This window comes from Oreochromis niloticus, linkage group LG7, assembly GCF_001858045.2.
Source record: "Oreochromis niloticus isolate F11D_XX linkage group LG7, O_niloticus_UMD_NMBU, whole genome shotgun sequence".
In the NCBI taxonomy this organism is placed as follows: domain Eukaryota; kingdom Metazoa; phylum Chordata; class Actinopteri; order Cichliformes; family Cichlidae; genus Oreochromis; species Oreochromis niloticus.
This window is the reverse complement of record NC_031972.2, coordinates 15,005,315-15,026,851: the sequence shown is the minus strand read 5'-3', so window position 1 is coordinate 15,026,851 and position 21,537 is coordinate 15,005,315. Positions and strand designations below refer to the sequence as shown.

Below are 21,537 nucleotides of genomic sequence, written 5' to 3'. Positions count from 1 at the left end.
ACGCAAAAGCACAACTTCTCTAAAACAATTGCTCGCCAGAAGGCGAGACAAAAATCATTCGAGTCAAGAATAGTGGAAAATGTTCGAAATGTGACTGTAAAAGTTACAACTTGATACTTTCTAATGTGCAGTGCTTGTTTAAAGAGCAGACAAACAAATCTTATCTAAATCTTTCACGTCCACGTCCCGCTGATTGCGCTAGCTGAGTGGATTGATTTGACTTAGGGAGAGATAGGATAAAGAGCTAACTCCATTCTCCCTACCTTCTAGCCCCTCTTAGATAATAGCAGGGGGTCTAATTGGACAGGTAGGTCTCTTGTTTTCATCAGGTTGTTCTAGAGGAGGACAAGAGAGGTTGACATGAAAGCAGGGAACACCCTGCTGATTGTCCAGGCACTGATTCTATCAGCCCCCATTAAGGGAGCCTGGAATTGCCAAGCCAAGGGAATAGCATTAACTCGTTGCAAGCATTTACTTTAATTTCAAGAAGAAAAAAAGCCCAATTACACAATGAGCTAAACTCTTAGTGCTGATTTAATGAACTTGGACAGGCTGAGATTACGATCAAGAATGCAGGCCTGTTATACACTCACACACAAGCGGGCATGTACAGAGCTGCACTGTAAACAAGTATCGTATTAATTATAGATGGACTCTTTTGACAGACATTAAGTTTCAGGGGCCTAGTGCAATAAAGGACAGACAGGTTGTTAAAAACCAAGCACGATGAGCAGAATATTCTATTACCCTCCTTCCCATTAGCTGTGAACCGTGGCAGTATGAATTGATTAAAGAGCTCAATGAAATTCACACTAACGTGCGACACTATAATGCCTCCGTTTAGGTTTCTGTGTAAATAGGAATTTGCAAAGGACCTGACCTTAGAGGGAAAAACATGCAACGCTGATGAAGACCAACCGCAGCATTGTTGAACGAGAAGCGAATCAATGTAAAGATCTCAAACACCGTTAAGCTGAGCTCGTCGGGAGATTGTATTCTCATTAGCGAGTTGCTTTGGTGCGTGGCAGAGTGACGGCGTGATGTATGCCCTCTCATTAAGGTGTCAGGTTTTGTTTTTGTTTTGTTGGCGTCGCTTGCCATTTTCCCTTTGAGAACCTACAGCAAGATATAATGGGAAGAGGTCAAGCGTCCCACAGCGACGTTAGCCATCTCTGCTTACTGTATGATAATTGGCGTCCTATAGTTTGGCAACATTTGTTCAGACAAACACCAGGATTATTAACCGCGGGGAGGACCGAGCTTATTTGAGCATCTGTCGTTTCAAGTGCCGGCTGGATTCTCTCCCATCGGCTGTTCCTCCGCTTTAGCGCCCATCCGCCAGCAACCTTGTCACTCGTTTGGTATTCTTTTGCTTTCTCCCTCATTTAATTTGATTCTATTGCTTCTTCTATCAACTCATGCTCTGCCACCTCCACATTGTGCTCCACTTTTTTCCCATTTATCCTGCTCCTGTAGCTCATCCCTTTTCTGCAGGCACTCGCTGTCATTTTCTCAGTTTTTTGACTGGTCCCACCTCTATTTCTGCTTCTTCGTCTTCTTCTATTTCTTTGCTCTCTGGAGGTGCTGAAGGCAAATTCAGTGCTGAAATTTTTTGGGACCAGATTCCACTGTGTCTCGTTGACCCCTTTGGGTCTTAAGCTAATGTTAATATAGGCATCAGTCATTCTTGAGAGGAAATGGTGTGAGGGGAGAATAGGTTGTTCTCTTCTGCTGACCTGTATCCTTTCCAATTGCTCTGTGAGGGCTTTGACAGGTTAACTGATATATGGAGCGGTGTCTTGTATTTCTTTTCTATGATTCTTTTTTTCTTTTCCCCACTTCTCTTTAATGTCACGTCACTGTCTGCGTACACCGGGGAGAGCGAAATAGAGAAATTATAGCTTTGTGCGCGTCTCTCGCTCTTTTTTTTTTTCCTTCTAGATTCTAATTTTCTTTCTGCTCCATTCTTCCGAGGCCATCTATCAGGGGAAGGGGAGAAGTAAAAACAAAATGAGCAGCCACTAATCAATCCACCTCGCCTGCAGGGACGTGTTTCTATTCACTGACTTATTTCTGCAAATGGAAGGGAGGGGGGCATTTTAATTTGTTAGCTGTGAATATACCAACAGTAGCAAGCGCCCCACACACGTACACTCTAGGGCTTACGAGGAAGAAGCATGGTTTTGTGAATGATGATGTGTTGAAATGCAGAAAGGTGCGTCTTTTTTGTCAGAAGGTCAAAATCTTTTACCTTGTCTTTGAGACTTCTCGTCATGTCGGTAACCGTGATGCTAAATGCATTCCAGCTGCGCAGTGTCTGACTCATATTTGTCATTGTTTCCTTGGGCACCTATGCTAATTTAACCACATGCCCACATAAAACCACATGCTCATGCACTCACATACACAGAATGAATGAATTATGTATTTATACGACTAATAATATACAAGAAAGGGACTGAGAGCGAATTAGATCAAGAAAAAGGAGCCCTGTCAAAAGCATCAGGTGTCTCGCTCTCTAACAGCAGTGACTCAGCCCCGTTCATTTAGCTAATAGCCCCTGAACAGAGTTCATTGGTGGCAGGTAGCAATCGTCAGCCACTTGCTGCCCACCTCTTTGTTGGCTTATGCACATATGTTGCCAGGTATTGCTAATATAAGGCTTGCATACAAAAAAGAAAATCAATCTGATTGTTGCTATTCAGTATGCGCAAAATTAGTTCAAATGTCATTATAGCACAATTAGAATAAATATTGAACAGTTGTTCTGAATTGTTCGAGCCCACATCCTGGTGTTAATTTGAAAAACAAAACAAAACAGTACTTCATAACCAATCTACGATAATCTGTTTCTTCAGCCTTTATAATTCTTTATATACCAGTACCATATCTGTGCACATTAGCTGTGTCTTGCTTCACACTTCACACAAGACCTTATAACCACTTTAATAATAGCAAAGAGCTGGAAATTGTTATGTGCTGCCACTGATTTTTAGTCCAGTTCTTGTGTAATTTGGCATAGCTTCTTCTTTGTCTTCCATTTGTCCAGTTTCCTCAAATTTTTTTAAGGACATGTTGCACCCCATTATTTTTAGCTACTAACGCTTTATCTTTGGCAATTTTTGTAGGTTCGGCTAAAGAAATGGCAACAAATGATATTTATTTGTGACAGGCAAAAACACTTCATTTGTTGTGTTTTTCCATCATTTGTCAGTATTTGTCACTGTTAGTTAGTGCTGGGCGATATGACGATATATATCGTGTGGACGATAGAAAAGTTTCTATCGTGCCATTTGTCTTCTATCGTTTCTATCGTTTCTATCGTTTCTAACCCAAATTTTACAAATTATTACATAAAATATATCATTAACCCTTTAAAACCGGTCGGAGCAGGCAAACTCCGTTTTGCCTAACTATTTTTAAATCCCTGTAGAACTGGAACCACGTACGGTAGCGCAATAATGTTTTTTTTGCATATGAAACTGTAGGAGTTGTACTTACATCTTATTCCATTAGCTTGCCCTAGGTAACGCTTTCCTTCCACATATAGCTTTGCAAAAATTGCATAAAAAGCACTTCCAGCAACAAAAACATAATATTCCAGACTTGCAGCAAAAAAACATAATATTCCAGAAACAGGCTTTGCCGATCCGACCAGCTGTTCATAACACTTCCTACGTTGGAATATAACTCAGCGCCATTACGTGTCCGAAACCGGAAGTGACGTCATTTTCGCGGAAAATGTAGTTTTTTAAGCTTCAAAGCCTATGTTGGTGTTTTTAAAAGTCATGTTTGACTTTATGTTCTTCTGTATTGTTTCTGGGATGCTTAGAAGTCAAATTACACTGCTGTAAATACTTTATTTTGATGCACATGCTGTGTTTTTGCAAATTTGCATTTATTTATTTTCATTTTTCCTGTAGTATATAAAAATTTGTGTATCTCAAAAATAAAACTATGAAGACACTCAAAATAAATAAATTTAAAGATAAGCTCTGGCGGACTTGGTTCTATGGTAGGTCTTAAAGGGTTAAATAGCCTGTGCAAATATATTAATGTTGTCTTCTCACTTTACATACTCTTAACTTTATGCAAGAGAAAATAAAGTATAAAAAAATGACATTTTTCGCAAAGAAACTCTGTCTTGTTATTTTGCAACATGGTGCTGCTTTACGTGCACCCGGATTTGCAACATGCTTTACAGTAACTCAAAACAAAGACTGCACCCTCACCCTCGCTGTTTAAAGACTGCATACTTTCCAGATGACCACAGGTCAGGTGGTATATCGTGATATATATCGTTATCGTGATATAAAATAATTCATATCGTGATAAATATTTTTTCCATATCGCCCAGCACTACTGTTAGTAGCAAAGTAACAAAGGGCCTGAAGATACCTTGACTTTTTTAATGCTTGTTAAGTAGTTTGACATTCTTCTGAAAGTAGTTAGGATCAAGAGTGGAGTAAAAATGAGTTATTTACTCATTTTCAGCAGCCAATTCCCAAAGAAAAACTTTGTAAGACCTTGAGAAAAGCTGGAGAACTATCGCTCAAGACCACTTTTAAAACAATTGCAAAAATGTCTGGTTACTTGGAAGCAAAATCCAAAGAAATGAGGGGTACATCGAGACTTTTGCACAGCACTGGACCTCCAGAGCCACATAGGGAATTTTGCTGTTGTTTTTGTGGGCCGTCAGGTTCTTTGAGGTGTTAAAATCGATTCTGTGCACTTTTATATTTAGTTTTTTTGGTCCTTTTTCCAAACGTGTTCCTCCAGTTGTTTCGCTACCATCTAGAAATTCAGATGCAGCTGAGAGTAGCTCCTCCATTTCCTTTGAGCATTGCGTTGTGGGATGGTAAGTGTGCACCAATAGCACACTCAAAAAGAACTGTTCTTCTGTGTGAATACTGAATACTGGCTGTTTAAAGTACAAACTTTCCCCTCAGCATTCTGCTGACAGTACAGTAGCAGTAGTGCTGTCACCGTACTTCCCCAACTTCAGCCTTGAAAAAAATACGGCTATCCCACGCGACGTTGGATACCACACGCCCGCTAACGATACACAAACATTCTTATGACTGGCGTGAGCTTAAATATGTTGTCATTAGCAAGTCTTTGTTCCTAGGCCAGCGTGCCTCCTGGATGACAGGTGTTGTTCATCAGGATGCCGGGGCTCCTCTGTGATCAGCTGGCAGGCTGTCTGGAAGTCACTCTAATTATCCCTATTTCGCTGTTGCCTGGGGCGACCTGTTCACACTGTAGGTGGTAATTATGCAGGTGTGTTTATGGCGTGAATGGGAAGCAGGGAGGTCTTTTAGCCTCTAGCTTGTATAAGAATATGAAGATGAATCACTATAGGTATTAGGTTTGTTGAGCTACTTTGTTTCCTAAAGCTACTCAGTGGATATTGAGCCTATTAAACAGCTGCCTGAACACCTGATCAGTTTAACCACTAACCGGTTTGCTACTTTTTCCTACACACAGGTGTACTTTAAAATTCCCTCAAGTTTGTGCTTTCACCCAACGATGCCATATACACCCTCTTAATTACGAGTCCTTTTTTGTTTTCTTGGTCTATAATAATGTAGTTAACGCTTTAAAAACAAAAAGGTGATAAAACAGGCTTTTTTTTGTCTCCCTAAACTTGCAACATCATACTGTTTATGCACCACGTCTCATTATTCCCTCGCTTTTAATGCCAGCCAACAGTTGCCATGGAGATGGCGAGGCGCTTGGGGGAGTGCGATTGCAGATGTTGGAAGAAGCAAACAACTCAGACAAAGAAGAATGAGAAAACTAATAAAAGGGTGCATCAATAGAAACACTGCATGGGGGGGGGGCACGTCGCAAGATTTGTCACAAATACATAATTAGTGATGTGGGGAAAAACTATAATTTCTTCATGCACATGATCAGCCTTCTTTTTGTGTGTGTGCTCTTTGAGAATGTTCTTTTAGTTGAGCTTCTTTTTGTAAGTCTGTGACAATATGCTGGTAGTTTTATGTCTCTTTGTGCTTGGGAAATGCTTTGTGCGTCTAACCTTGTACTGACTTTTCTTTTCTAGCGTGAGCCTTTTTTTCTAGCTTTGATATGACATCTGTACCCATTTATTACCCTTTAACTATCCAGAACACTTGGTCTATTCTTGAATTTAGGATGTGGTGCTTAAATCCTGGTATTAATATGTTGTGTCTTAGTGCCAAGTTAGGCAGTGACGCTGTCTTATTGACTGTCTTTCTCTGCATCAGGGCTTTCTAAGTCGACGGCTGAAGGGCTCCATTAAGCGCACCAAGAGTCAACCCAAACTTGACCGCAATTCCAGCTTCAGACACATCCTTCCTGGCTTCAGGAGCGTTGACAATGACAGGTAATTGTTTGGTTATTATTCCTGTACACTCAGCTTCTTCGCATATCAGCTCTCGTGCCCTCCTTTGGCCGACGGCAGGTTATTTAGTTCACCGTTGACATATTGTATTGCAATGTCAGTGCACTGAAAAAAAATAATAATAATGAAAAAAGGGAAATCCACAATCAGTCTGTCACTTCCCATATGTCTCTTTTTTTTGTTTGTTCCCCCTTCCATTCTCATGTCATGTCATAGCACGCAGTAATATGTTTGGCTCAGAGTAGAGCTGTGGATTTAAAGTTACGTCTGTAATTCATGTTAGAGCTTGTGCTGAAATAATATATATGTTTGTTTGGTTTTGCAGTAAGGCCTAGGCATGTGTAATATAGACGGTCATGTTACATTGTTGTTGACAAAAAAACCAAATGAGTGTGGCTGTGAGTTAACTGCAAAGGTAACTGTGTTTTTTGTTAAATAAATGCCAAAAATACTGTCCAAGAGGTCAGTTCTCTGACTTACATTAGTGGAGACAGCTTGTGTCAGCCTTAATTCAGTTTGAACAAGTGGCTTACTAAATAAATCACCCTGTGTACAGTTGTTCCAAATGAGAAAATTGGCTGTAGAGACCAAAATCATTTTTTGCCACCAGGCTGTATACTTTGATTTAGTTTTCAGTCTTATTCTTTTGACTAAAATGTCATTTTAGTATGAATTTAAATGTAATACTGTCAGTTTAGTCTAGTTTTAGTCGACTAAATATCATAAGATTACAGTAGATTAAATACAACATTGATTTCAGTCAACTAAAATAAGTAGGGTAAGTCTGTTGTGTTGTTAGCCATGAGAATTGCTCCACACAGTTTATAAAACTTCCTATTTTCCTTGACATCAAATGTAAAATGTATCTACTTTTCTCTCCCTCCAAAGTGTTGACATTTTGCCAGTTTTCAGGAGAAACAGGAGAGTATGGGATATACTTGTACCATTTTCCCAAAGAAAAAGTTTGACCATTTCCAGAGAGCAGATTAAATGTGCGCATCTAACGCAAGGACATTACTTCTGATTGGGTCACTTCCAAGCTCATATTGCCTTTAAAAAAAATATATATATATATTTCTGATTGGATCTCGTCTCTCTAGGACATTTTATCTCATTTTATTTGTTGACGAAAGTGTCAGTACATTTCATCATTGTATAGCAAATGCATTGTCTTTTTGTCAAAAAGTAAAGAAAAAAAGGTTCTTGACAAAAAACTATCATGAAAATTTGTCAATGAAATTAACACAAATTAAGATGTCCTGTTTGCCCGTTTGCATATGTACACTGTGATCAGATGGAGACAGTATGTGTTACTGTACAACCAGTGTGCTGAGTACTCTTGCCTGTACTGTTGTTGGTCTGTCAGCCAGCCGCAGAGGAAAGTGAAGTTATAACATACAAAGAGTTGAAGTGAAACAGTGTGTCCAAAACAATGAAAAGTGTCCACTGTAACCACTGTCTGTGCTTTTTATGTCGTGGTTTTAGGTCTTTGAAGCTTTTATTTGCGGTTCTACCGTTCTCAGAGAACTGTGTTGTTGCTCGCTTCTGTACTCGAGTCAGCATTCGGAACACCCATACTTCATCCACTTCCAGCGATGCACAGCCAGGGTGGTCCACAGGGGAACATGCACACAGACACATCTGCAAGACCATAAACTACGCTTAAGGGGGACTGACTTGCTTTTAAAACCAGCCTCATGTGGCCACTTGAGGAACTGTCGTTTTTTTGGCACTTCCAACACTCGGCAACCCCCGAGGCCTGAGGACCAATCTTGCGCTATTACTTTGGTATGAAAGTCAGATTAAAGAGACATCGACTGTCTCTGAGGAAACCCTTTCATGTTACCACAGAGAACACCACGAGTCACACAGTCACAACAACCTTAAATGTTAAAAGCTGTAATAAATAAACAAAGTAACAAGACGTGAGCGCGCGGTGGTACTTTAGCTAATCCAGCGGTCCCAAATGGGAGCCGCACTGCTGAAATATAGGGTCAAAGGTTAGTCTTTCTGGATGCTGGCAGAATGACAGGAAAATATCACCATTAAAGATCAGCTTCAATAAATTATGCAAGCGGTGATTAACACTGTCTCTATGAGCAAAATTACACCTATTCCCTGAAACAAGTCACAAGGCTCGCAAGTAAACACCTTGATGGCAAACTCAGGCTATGTACTTTCTGCCTTATAACACATCACATTTGCTGTTGCTTTCTTTTTTCTTCTAAAAGATAGACATAGATACAGTCAGTACAAGTCTGCATTTGATACCTTTTATTTATAGAACTGATTAAAGTAGTTCCTTAAAAACAGTTTCAATGTCGTGTATTAATAAACTCATAAGAGGAACATGAATGTGATCATTTTTTGACAATATTTAGCAGCCCTACCCTGCCCACCACAATTTCCCACATGCATTTCCATCAGTCCTGCCTATACAGCACATATCTATATTTGGAGTTCTACCCCACAGCGCTACACATGTATTATTGTTTTGCTTCTAGCTGTGATAATGGCCAGTTCGTCACAGTTTCCTCAGAAGTTCAGCCACTTGGCAAATATTTGCCCCCCTGCCTCACGGTGTCAATTAGTATTCCACACCAAGCTGGGCTGACCTGTAATCACACCCTCGTCTCACTCTGGATTTTTTTTTTTAATGCATGCATGACTAACAGTTATCACTCCCAGTACATATCTTTTGTGTGCCTGGGAATAAGCCAGGATGTCCATCTGTGGGGTTTAATTAATGGAGGTGCTGCGTTTGAAGAGATGTTCTATGGCTTTCCATTTCAAAACTGGGAGCGGAGTGGCTTCCTCTCTTCGTGCTTTTAATGAGGCATTAACATTACTGTCAAACTATCACAAGGGGACACTAGCGATTGTTCAGTGCGGAACACAGCGAACTGTTCTCTTTGCTGCAGTCAGACAAAATGAGCTAACCTCCTTCTTTGTCCCGCTGTCTTTTCTCATTCTCTTACCACTTATACATGCTTTTTTTTTATAGCTTCTGTGTTTCTATTCTCGATCTCTTCTATCCATTTCAGCCTCATCACTGTTCAGTTTACCCCCCCATCTCCCCAGCTTTTTCCCTCCATTCTTCAAACAGTAGCAAGGTTGCCTAACCTATCAGCGTTTATGTGTTTCACTGATAAAGCGCTCAGCAAAGGAGGTAAATATGGGACAGGAAATTGGAATGTCCAGGAGGTGTCTTATCTTACCTGACTTAACACAGAAATACGCAGACCTCAACTGCAAGTGCACACATTGACTGCTGTGTAATGGTGCGCCTCCGAGCCAAGCACACACATACCCGCATGTAGTGGAAAAAGGGGGGAAATGCTGCTCTGGTACTTACACTCTTCTAAGATGTTATTTGGGCAGGCGATGGATATCATAGCATATGTGTGTGCGCGCACTTTTGTGCTTGTGCGAAAAATAGGGAAAAAGGATGAGAAGGGACGCGGAATGAGAGAGTAATGTGCTGTGAGAGGAGTCGGTGACACTTCCTGTCAGGCTGAGAGCTCCCTCCCCACGGGGGAGACTGCGTAAGAAGACAGGCTTGGGAACTGGCAGGAGAGAGAAAAGAGATGATGAGATGCGGGAGAGATGGACTGAAGAGAGAGCGAGGAGGAGGAGGGGGGGAGGAATCTATAGCCTGAAAGCTCCTTGGCGTGCATATGTTTAGGCAGCAAGCATTTTTAGTATTCATTGAACATCTCCAACACTGACCACTGCTGTGCCCCTATATGGTAAGAGAACTACAGAAACACAGTATCAAAGGGGCTCACTTCTTAAGTAAGGGATAACACCCTTAGACACGTCCGGTATCAGGAATTAATGCCCTTTACTTTGTTTCGCCCTTTACTTCATCTCTTAATTCCTGATAAAATATAAGTCGGCATTTAGCATCAGGCTAAGGGTTTGACTAATACCCTTGGACGATGATTATTTACTCAAGTAAAGAAGATGAACCCCTAGTTTGGAGGGTTTTCTTCTTTTTTTCTTTTTTTTTAGTTCTTTCCCAAGTTTCTTACAGTTTGACTCTGGATGCATGCATTGATATATTCTGGGCTGATACCAATTTGTGTGCTATTTTGTTTGTACTCCTTGTGTTGTGTATTCTCCCTTTTGCTCCAGGAAAATAAAGCGATATTACTGTTTAATACTTGCACCATTTATACAGCGTGAAAGTGATGTCATGCAGCATAATAACCACCGCCTTTCCGCCTTGAACTTATTTGCAGATAGGCCGGTATCGGCTAACGCTAATGTGTGACCATTATTACATTAGATGCAATTACATGAAAATGAAATAGCATTTTGCATGCAGCGCCACTAAAAACAGGCATGCACAGTGCAGAAAAGCATGGTAACAATAATCAGGTGTAAGTCTGTAATAAAAATCATGGTTTAAATCATGGATCGAGGGTAAAATGTGATGGTGTTGAATGAATAACACGGCACTGCAAAATTACTGAAAGAAATTTGCAAGGGTGATGGCTGGAACTGACCCGCCTGAAGTCTAGAGCCTTGGTTTTCTTTGTGTTAAGGGTGAGGATGTGTGTTTGACACGAGGATGTCAATTCGTTCACTGCCCTTCTGTGTGCTGACTCATCTTGACTGCTGATGTGCATACAACAGTAATATGGTTGTTGAAACTTGCAGAGCAGTCATGTGTCAGCGTCGTGAACGATAATGGACTGATACTCTACTCACCTTCATGGTTTTGGATGCTGTGCGGCCTACTTTGAGTGTCTAGTGTCTCTGTGTAAGAGTCCAGGATCCATTATATTGATGCATTCCTGTATTTGACTTTTTAATCTTCGTCTAACGCGTCTGTTTATTGTGAAGTTCAACAGAGATATATAAATGTGTTTGACAGCTGTAGACTGGCCATAATGGGCAATGCTTGTCGGGGCATTGTTCGTCATCCACGTCGTCGGGACGTTGGAAGATGACAAAGCGTGGCTCTCTCCTCGTCTGCTCTCCTGCACTGTCGCAGCTCAGTAAGCCCGCAGGCTGCCTTCGCATCGATGGCTTGTCACCCACATCATCTGAATGCTGTTGCCGACCTACAGTGGTTCTTCACAGATTTGCGCAGGACACATTAAGACATTAAGTTAAATAATGTCTTTGCTGATCGCTTAAACCACGTTCCCTGGCAAGTGAACTGTGATTGGCTCCTTGCTGGACCACGCATTGGAGGCCACAGTGCACCTATTACTGTAGTTATCTGAAAAACCTTTTATTTAAATAGACATATGATATAAAAACCATCAAAAATATGAAACTACTTGGTTTACTTTGTGTTGAGGTATCCAGGTCTTTGTGGTGCTTAGTTTGTGGATTGTGCATCAGACTTACATATTCAACCCCATCATCATCTCTGTGGATGATATAAGATGCCATGGTTAGTTCAAGCTTGCCTTCCCTACCATGCTGAGCCAAATATAGTTGACGAGTGTATTGAGAGGCCAGGAGAATTTCTAATGAGTTTAGTTTACAGGCTGGTGTGTACTTTTTTCTGTCTTGTTTAAGCTTTGAACATCACATTTCGGATCTTGAATTTTGACCATGAATTCAGCTAAATAACAATTAGTAGCTCTCAGGGGCTTTAGTCTTCCTGAGCTTTGGCTGAACAGACAGTAGCATTCAAGTCCCACAGTGTCTCATTCAGGTCATTGGCAAGGTAGCTTTCAAATTCAAGAGTCCATTCATTTCTGTGCAAGGTCGTCTTTCTGTGATTTGATTTCCATTGTTACTCTTTTCCTCTTAGTCCTCTTTCTTCTTGGTTTTATTTATTTCATTTTTTAAGCTGCAAACTGAACAAGAATGTTTATATTTGCTAAATAGGTGAAAAGAATCACATCTAGCTTATTAGAGTTATTAAACATCAGTTTCTTAGTGTTACAATAAAATGTAAATGGAGGCTTTGGCTTTGTCCCTGTTGCCATGGTCTCTCTACAGCCAATCAGAATCAAGCAAGCTCTCTGGCCACTGTATAAGTAATTATTTTATAATCTTCTATGATATTTCTCAAGCCATGAATTATTACTATTTGCAGAGAGGAGCGGACAGAGAATCATGCGAACACACGCATACATTTTCACTGTGTGGGTTGTTAGCTGTGATGACATTGTTAGGGATTGTAGCCTGAGGCAGACTCTGGAGAGAGACCTGCAGATGAGCAGCAGCTGGACTTTGAAAATGAAATATTCTTCTGCGTTAATCAGAGGGTGGACACTCGCTGAACACACTATCTTCAGCGAAACAGAAGCACAGCGATGTGTGCACACACACACTGACACTGCTTGCACCAGCTATTTTTTTTAGGTTATCTGTTTTGCCTAAAGAATATTTGTTCATCTGTATTTCATTACGCTTACAAATTCTTATACCAGATTATCACTAACATATAATTGGGTTATTTTTCAAGGGTTGTCAGGTGCAATGTGTCGTCTGCAGATTGCAATATGCTGTGCACAAATTGCTATCGGTTGCGGGAAAGGGATGGAAAACCTGGTGTTCAGATAAACATAGTTTTGAAAATCTATGCAGTTTCCAGTCCAGGGCTGCAGGGGGTCTGGAACCAGTTCCATTCACATTCACACCTATGGTCAATTCAGAATCACCAATTGACCCCCGTCATGTATTTCTTTGGACTGTGCAGGAAACCCACGCAGGAATAGGGAAAGCATGCATTTCAATCACTTGCTTTGATGAAAATGCTAAACAGTGTACCAATAAAATGAAATGAGAATTCAATTTCAGTTCAGTTTTATTAAATTTAGCACAAGATCACAGCATCAGTCAGCTAAAGGCACTTTATATTGTAAGTTAAAGACCCAACAATCAGACAGCTCCCTGTGGGCAAGCACTTGGTGACAGTGGGAAGGAAAAGCTTCCATTTTAACAGGAAGAAACCTCTAGAATAACCATGCTCAGGGAAGGGCAGCCTTCTGCCACGGCCGGTTGAGGGTGAGGGGAGGAAGACGGAATAAAGTATTAGTGTATTAATAACTAACGATTAAATGCAGAGTGATGTATAAACATATAGTGAGTGAACTGAAGGCTCAGTGCATAATGGGAAGCCCCCAGCCATCTAGGCGTATTGCAACATTACTAAGGGAGTATTCAGGGTCACCTGATCCAGCTGTTTGTGGAAAAAATAATTGCTTTTGGGATTCTGTTACTGTTGTGGACAAGAGATGTACAAACAGCTTTGGAGTACTAGCTTTGTATGTGTGAGTGACAATAGATAAATATGGATTTTCTTCCATAACGACAGTGCAAATCTGTACATTTGGTTAGTATGGAAAAGAGCATTTTAAGGAAGTCCTACTTTTCTTTTTCCACAGTCTGGGCAATTTCCCCGTCTAATTTAATAAACATTCAGTCGACTTTATCTTTTGATAAAGACAAATTATGCCTATGTCCTCTCCTGTTAGTTTTGGTTTTTCTCTTGTGGCTGCAAAGCTCATGGGTGTCTGCATTAGAGTATTGTGCACTCTCTCTGACAAAATTTATGTCACTCTGACCCTAGCTGTGGAAAGTGCATCACTAGCTTTGGACTTGAGTGCACCCTTATTATCAGATATATCTGCCGAATCAATATTATATACTCATTTCTCAATCTGCACCAATTTTTGGCCAGCAGGTCTCTATTTCGGGCTGTTATCTGTACTGCTGCAAATGATACAATTTATTGCGCTGACCTTACCACGCCCTTGTACACCTCTTGTTGCTCTCCGCTGCTCTGAACCACCCCGAATGCTCTTCTTGTATCACAGATTATCTGACCCTTATTGCTGTAGTGGCTGCTCCACCATCTGATTCACACTGACCTTCCCTGGACACGCTGATGAATATCAAACCAGTTGCGATGCGTGGGCTTTTAAAGTTTCTAGTAACGGCAGAGTGCCTTGCTTGGATCATGGAGTTGATATTATCAGATGTGTTTGGGGGGTTTTTTCCATTAAGATCTTCTACATTATACAATGAATGCTTCTTTGAGATTAAGTCATTGTTTATTAAGTCCACAGGCTATGCTTGGTTTTATCTGTCTTGGTGTTTTGTTTAGTTTTTTTCTATTTCCCTGGTAAACAGTTGGTGGCAGAAATGTGCAAAATATGTGCCAATAAAAGCCACCAAATTAAAAACTAAATAAATACAAATGCACTTACACCAATTTCATCAAATGCACCATTGTTAGACCTCAAGGTTGAACAGAATGTCATGTCCTTCTTTTCTGAGTCTCTCTTCCCTAACTGCTGCTTTTCTCCTCGTTGCATCATGTTAGATGTCACCGGCCGGTGTATTTCAGGGTCATTTATATATTGTATGACTCATTAATTACTCAAACAGGTGTGCATGTGTCTGTGCGAGAGTGTGTATCTCTGTGTATCTCTCTCTCTCTCTCTCTCTCTCTCTCTCTCTCTCTCTCTCTCTCTCTCTCTCTCTCTCTCTCTCTCTCTCTCTCTCAGGTACTGCAATGATTCTTCCAGCTTCCTTGAGTGCACCCAGATCATTAATGGCATTATTGCTGTCGAGAGTACTAACCCCCTTCTTCCTGTCTATCTCGCCTCTTATCGAGTACAAGAATAGTTGTCTTTGTGGATTTCTGCCCACAGAAAGGGTTGATTGAAATGCAGTGATTTTGATTATGTGCTTGTAATTCCGTGCCGGTAATTTTATGCATATCTGTGTGTGTGTCTTTGTGTTTGGGTGACTGCAGTCCTCAGCACGGTGGCACCAGTGACTCATGGTTTTTTATAACACAACAGCCTCTTTTCCCATCAGTCGCAGACTTCAGCTCTGAGTATTAGCACACAAATAGAATAGCTGAACTGATTTATAACATCCACATTTCTCTTCCTGTTTCGTGCCATGTCTCTCATCTCTGCATATGCTGTAGTTATGTTTACAGCACACACGATGCTGCAGCAGAAAGGGACAAATATTGAACCAAAAATAAAATTGGGTTTACATAATAAAAATGTGTTCAATTAGGGCTCGTATAGTAACACCAAAATAGGGGTTTTCACTCACTCGTACTTAATATACAGTCCTGTACCAGAGGACTGTGCAACCTTGTGGAAAACTAATTGCATGCTGAATCAATAGCTTGTAGAACTGTCTTTAGCAGCAATAACTTGAAGTAATTGTTTTCTGTGTTACTTTATAAGTCTCTCACGTCATCGTGGAGGGATGTTGGACCACTCTTCTTTACAACATTGCTTAGGTTCAGTTCAGTTTGCAAGCATTTGCTTACGCCGCTCTCTTAAGGTTCCACCACAGCATTTCAGTCAGGTTGAGGTCTGGACTTTGGCTGGGCCATTGCAAGACCTTGATTCTTTTCTTTTGTCAGTGATTCTGTTATACATTTGTGTGTGTGTTTAGGTTTATTGTCCTGTGGCGTGGCCCAATTTGAGCCAAGCTTTAGCTGTTTGACAGCCACACATTTGACTCTAGAAAACTTTGAATATCTCGGAAGAAATGAATAAATAAATAAAACGACATATTTAATTTGTGTTTCATCACACATTTTTATTCAACTCATGAGAGCAGGGATGTCAAACTAATTTTATATTGTAGGCCACATAAAGGTGTAGTATGAATGGCGGTGCAGGTGGAGTGTTTATCAACAGAATAATCTGCAAATCCTATGAACGTTTTAGTTGAAAATTCAAAATCTATGCACTCCTTCATATTTTCCAAAGCCTTCCAGCAGGCCAGATCGGAGTCTTTGCCAGGCCAATTTTGGCCCCTGGGCCTCATGTTTGACAGCCCTGCATCACAGGCATTTCTACATTTTTAGGAATTTATCGGGTCTATAATGCTATTGCTCTGTAAGATATAATAGCAGGGACACTTGAATCCTTTTAGACATTCATGTAATGATCTAATCTTTTGTTGCCTTTTAAACAAGGTACTTGGTGATTTGGTGGTTTCCTGAATGTTATATGAAGCTTTACCTTTGATCTCTTGATTCAAGTGCCCTGTCATTTTTCCATAAAACTGTAGTAGTGTGAACAATGGCAGCTGCTGCAGGTGGGGCTGTGAGAGAGAGAGAGAGGATGATGGAAAGAGTGCTGCATAATGGGAGAGAGACATCCGTCCATAAATCCAATAAAGTGATGACATTTAGAGTTATTAAATTCTGTAAACATTCCCCAAGTGGTCTGACTGTAATATCCAACCTTCTCTCAAGCTCCTTCCCTTTCTTCCTCTTTCCTTTTCCTATCCCCTCTTCGCATCTCACTCACTCACTGACATTCAGCTCTTGCTCTTCCAGCATCGAACATCTATCAACCCCTGACATATTTGTATATGCCACCTTTGTCTTTGACTTTCACTTTTCTTTCTTTTTCTGTCCCTATAGCCCATAGCTCTCATTTGTCCCTCTGGCCCTCTCTTACTTCCTCATGTTAATAGTCATGTTGGAGCTGGTTTAATAGTGTTTTTTCAGCCACTAAATCCAGCCTGGCACCAATAGGCTTTCTCACAGATCTATTTCTATAGTTTATACTACTAAACCAACCAACTAATTCATACCTTGTGGAAAATTTACCAACTATATTCCGCCTTCCTCATTCTCCATCACATGCTTCAACCATGTTTATTGTTATTATTATTCAAGTTTCAGTTATCAAAATACTTTATTAATTCTGAAGGAAACAAGATAAGATAAGATAAGCATCCTTTTTTTTATGTGATCTAATTCATGCACTCTCTGACTCTGTGATCTAAAATGTTGATCCAGTGTTAAGTGATGATTTCATGCACAGTGGGTGCACACACATGAAGAATAATGGCTTGGAAACTGTCCAGAGATAAAGTAATGTATTTAGTAGTGACAACAATCAAATGCTCAGTTACAGATTTTTTGCCAAATCTGAAGAATCGACAGCAGTGCTTTAATTATGTTCGTTGCAGCGGTATAATTAGATGGGGAAAGTTTGCATCTCTTTCCTTCTGTCTTTGGCTTTCTTCCCTTTTCGCCATCTGAGTTTACAACGCATCAGCGTGATTTGGTGCAGATGAAACAGAGCAGAGTAATAATGTGCTTTGCAGAGCAGGCTTCAGCTGCCACTGTGCTGTATTCAGCTCTGTCCCAAACGGACTGAATGAAGCCATCAATAGTATCTCAAAATGTAATGCCTCTGATTTGGTGATGATTACAAGACTTCATTGTGCTTCTTTTTGTTGGAAGATAGAATGGAGATTTTAATCATTTTAGAGTCATGCAATGATATTTTGGTGCTTAGGCAGGTGCAGATGAATCAGAAAGGTTGATTAATCTCGTCTTCATTTGCTTCAAGGACAGACACGGCTATTTAGTTTTGAAAGTATAACACACACAAGTGGTTTACTTTTTTCTGTTTCAATGAGAGACTAACAGAACAAGTTTTCAATTGATATTCAAGGCTAGAACACTGGTACACAGAGTTCTCGAAGTACCTTCAGTACTTTAACTCAGATAAACCTAATCTTCTGAATGAGGCTGGTGCTGGTTACTGGACTGCTCTTTCACTAGACCATGCACTCTCACAGATCAAATCAATGTAAAAGCCTTTAAAAATGCTGGTCCAACCCACTGAATAATCATGCACAGCACAAGCTGGATTAAGTAACCAGGGATGTGTGATTCATTAAGCAATACAGTGACTTGTAGAACCTTCTTTAAAAGCAATCCATCACCTTTTTCATACCTGCATTTTAGACTTTTGGGCCCCCATTAGCAGGTCATGCCTTGGCATTTGAATTGGCCATTCGAAAACATAAATTTTCTCATCATTATTTGACTATTCAGTTGTTGATTTTATCCATCCTTTCCCAAGGTTTAGGCCAGGGTCTTCTTTCTTGACATTTTCCTTGAAAATGTCTTGGTTTCATTTAAATTCATTATTCCGTCAGTAATAACGAGGTGTCCAGGCAGTGAGACAGCAAAGCAACTACAGAGCATGGCGCTCCCTCCACCACCACCTTTTTTCTCCAAGCATAACTTCTTCCAGAAAGTCAACTTTTGTTTCATGCGTGCACAGAAAATTGTCCAATAAGTGGTGTGAAACATCTTGCCTACAGGTGTAGAGCAATGATTTATTTATTTTTATTTTTATTTTTTGGAGAACATTCTGTGGTTTTACTTATAGCAGACTTACTTGCAGACAGTTTATTTAAATGCAGGTTCATGAACTTTTCCAGCTCTGCACATCTGTCATCTCACGGTTCTCCTAAGGTTCTGTGAAAGCTGTTATAGGGGAATGGTCCACACCAGCAGAGCTTTCTTTTGAAAAGCAGACTATGTCAGTAAGCAGACTTTATATACCTTTATTTATATAAAAATCCACATCTTCAACCCACATTTCCAATCGCATTTTTTTTAATTGGAACATCTGAATCCTGGCAGCTTTTAGAGAAGTCACTATTGCAGATGTCTCCATCCTGCAGCATGAGTGATTTCATGTGTAAGGTCAATGCGGATCAAGTTTGAGAAACCATGATCTTCAAAACAAAGGTGCCATTATGATAGGCATGTGTCAAATTTAGATTTAGATACGTTTCTGTGAAGTGTTGGTTGCTTTATTTTTGTTCACTGAGTCATCCCAAGAGCAATTCCCGTGGTGTTTACAATTCTGTGTTGTTGACACCTGCCCAGGTGGTGGGTTTTCGTGGCTTGGTTGATGTTTAACCCTGCTGGGTCTTCTGTGAGCTCAGGCAAGCATGGCCAAGGGTCTCTACTCTCTTTTATTCTCTCCCCGGGTAATGAGCTGTAATGGATAGTGCCTTGGGCGTGACAGGAATACCGAGGGCCCCATCAAAGCAGCGCTCTGCACATCCCGCTTAAAAGACTGCTCAGTGCACATGCAAGCATTCATTTACTCATTAATTCCTTCCTCTCTTTAGTTTAAGCTGGCCACAGGCTTTTCAGTTATTTATTAAGAACTGATATAAATCTGTACCACTATGAGAGCATCACTTTCTGTGCATATATGCAATGACACAAAATTCAGAGTGCACCGTAGGAAGAGACGTCAGATAAACGTGTGCTCCATTTCTCTCCTGGGTGTAAGTTGCGCAAAAAACTCAGCTTTCCATTGGTTACTTGGCGTGTCGAAGCCATGTTAGCATCTTGCTCTCTTGGTCATATTAGCCCTTCCTGAGCAATTTTCATGATTTGGCAGGATGTGTTATCCTGCTGAGGTGAAGTGCTGTTGTCATGGTGGGATGCAGTGCTCGGTCTGCAGAAATATTTAGGTGCATTACAGATGTCAGCCCAAGGATTCCCAGCAGACCACAGGGGTTTTTAACAAGCTTATTCATGCTATTCACTTTACCTGTCAGTGTTTTTAATGGCTGCCTTGATTTAAACTTAGTGTGACGCACAGGGCTCTATCAGTATAAAAAAGAAAAAGTCCAGCCTCTTTAAAAAGCTTTGAATGGACATAATAGTTGTTCAAAAAACAAAACAAAGGGTCTGAAAAATAAAAGAATCACTACTTGGCAGACGGTGTTACATTAGGATGACCGTCGAGTCATTCAAACCATGTTTTGTGCAGCATGTTATCCATTCATACATCAGCCTCTTCGACAGGGTCAACATTTTTATGTGTTTTATCTTTTGTAATTTTCGTATCTAAGTGCTGTTTGAATTTTTTTTTTTTGTGAATAAATTAAGTGTTATAAAATGTGTTCAGAAACCTTGGTGCGCCCAAAGCACTTCAAACTTTGATTCTCCATTGATGAAGCTTGATGGGCTCCCAGCGTGCTTTGTTATTCACCAATCACTGAGCCTCCTTCAGACGCAGCTTCATCAAGGTCAGACTGTCGTTATGCATGGGTGTGTCTACATTAAACCCCTTGACAGAAAGGAATTGAAGCCAGGGTTACAGTGCCTGACGTTGTGTTACCCAGGTTATTTATATATATATATATATATATATACTGTATTTTTTTTTTTTACGCTTAACCAATATACGCATCTTTATTCTTCTGATAATAGACACATTTTACACTCAGTTGGTAAATACTATCACTGCAATATTTATCTCGTAGCTCAAACAGAATTAAACTCTGCAAAAGAGGCAGCGAGAGAGGAGATTGGCATATGTGGTGTAAAAACAGCTCAGCTCTGATGGTGCAGTCTGACCTAGTTAGAAACAAAAAAATTTTAACTACCAAGTGTCCTAGCAGCCTGTTTGCACCTCTGCCTGCTCACAGCTCCATCTCTTGAGTGCAGATGGGCATTTCGGTTCACAGAATGCTCACCTGTCACCGCCGTATTAGATAACCACAGTGAAGCAGCTTTTTTGTTTCTCTTTTTAGTTTAGTTGATTACAATTACTTGCAAACTGCTAGACTGACTTGAGCAGTGCGGTGCACGCTGATGCAATGAAATGCACCATGTTAACGTAATGAACTGTAAATATCGAAGTGCAAGTCAGACCCTGAGACTCCTTCATCAGAAAGACGGAGTGCTCTTACTGTAAAGCTGGATTGCGTCTGGGTCAAGCTGTTGGCTTTCCGTTGTCCGCTCCCTGCACTCGGACTGAAATCGTGTTCTTTGTATGGGAAAACAAAAAAGGAAAACTGTATAGTTTTCAAATGCTATGCCTTTGTTTGCAATTCTGTTGCACTGTGCTGCAATGCAAAGGTATTTTTTTAATCCTCATACTCAACGTTATTTTCTAAGGCTAAATGTTTATATCTGGTTTGGGGACAGCAGATTATATATCAGCCACCCAGCACTTAATTTTGATTGATAGCTCAAATTGCAAGCAGTTCAATATGGCTCTCATCCTTACTCAGCTGCTACCTTTGAAAAAGATTTGTTCAAAGTGCATCTGTCTGCATCTTGGGGAAAAAAATAGCTTATTTGATCATTTAGATTATTTCTAAATGGAGTCTTGAGGAAGAGGGTGGTGGTGGTTAAATGTTGGCGTTGGCGGCAGGAGCTTAAATCAGCATGTTAGAGGTGCAGCTAATTGGTCTGATAAAAAAGCATAGTGATTGGTTTGTGTGTGGGAAGAGAGAGGAGTGGTAGCTTTAGGCTCATCTAATTGGATTAAGCGAACCAGAAAGGAGTTGCCGTGTAGATTTTCAGCTGATAGGATAATAGAGCGAGGCGGTAAAATATACGAATGGACAGG

The 21,537-nt window shown here is 40.5% G+C and overlaps 1 protein-coding gene across 8 annotated transcripts in view; it reads left to right on the top strand.

The window, feature by feature from the left end:
* The window catches only part of dab2ipb (DAB2 interacting protein b), a 180,314-nt gene that overhangs the window by 96,680 nt on the left and 62,097 nt on the right, over positions 1-21,537 (top strand). For all 8 annotated transcript variants that reach the window (XM_025908515.1, XM_025908514.1, XM_025908513.1 and 5 more), the window contains one exon: positions 6,252-6,370. In XM_025908515.1, the coding sequence (XP_025764300.1) occupies positions 6,252-6,370 (119 nt within the window). The remainder of the gene's footprint in view (positions 1-6,251; positions 6,371-21,537) is intronic.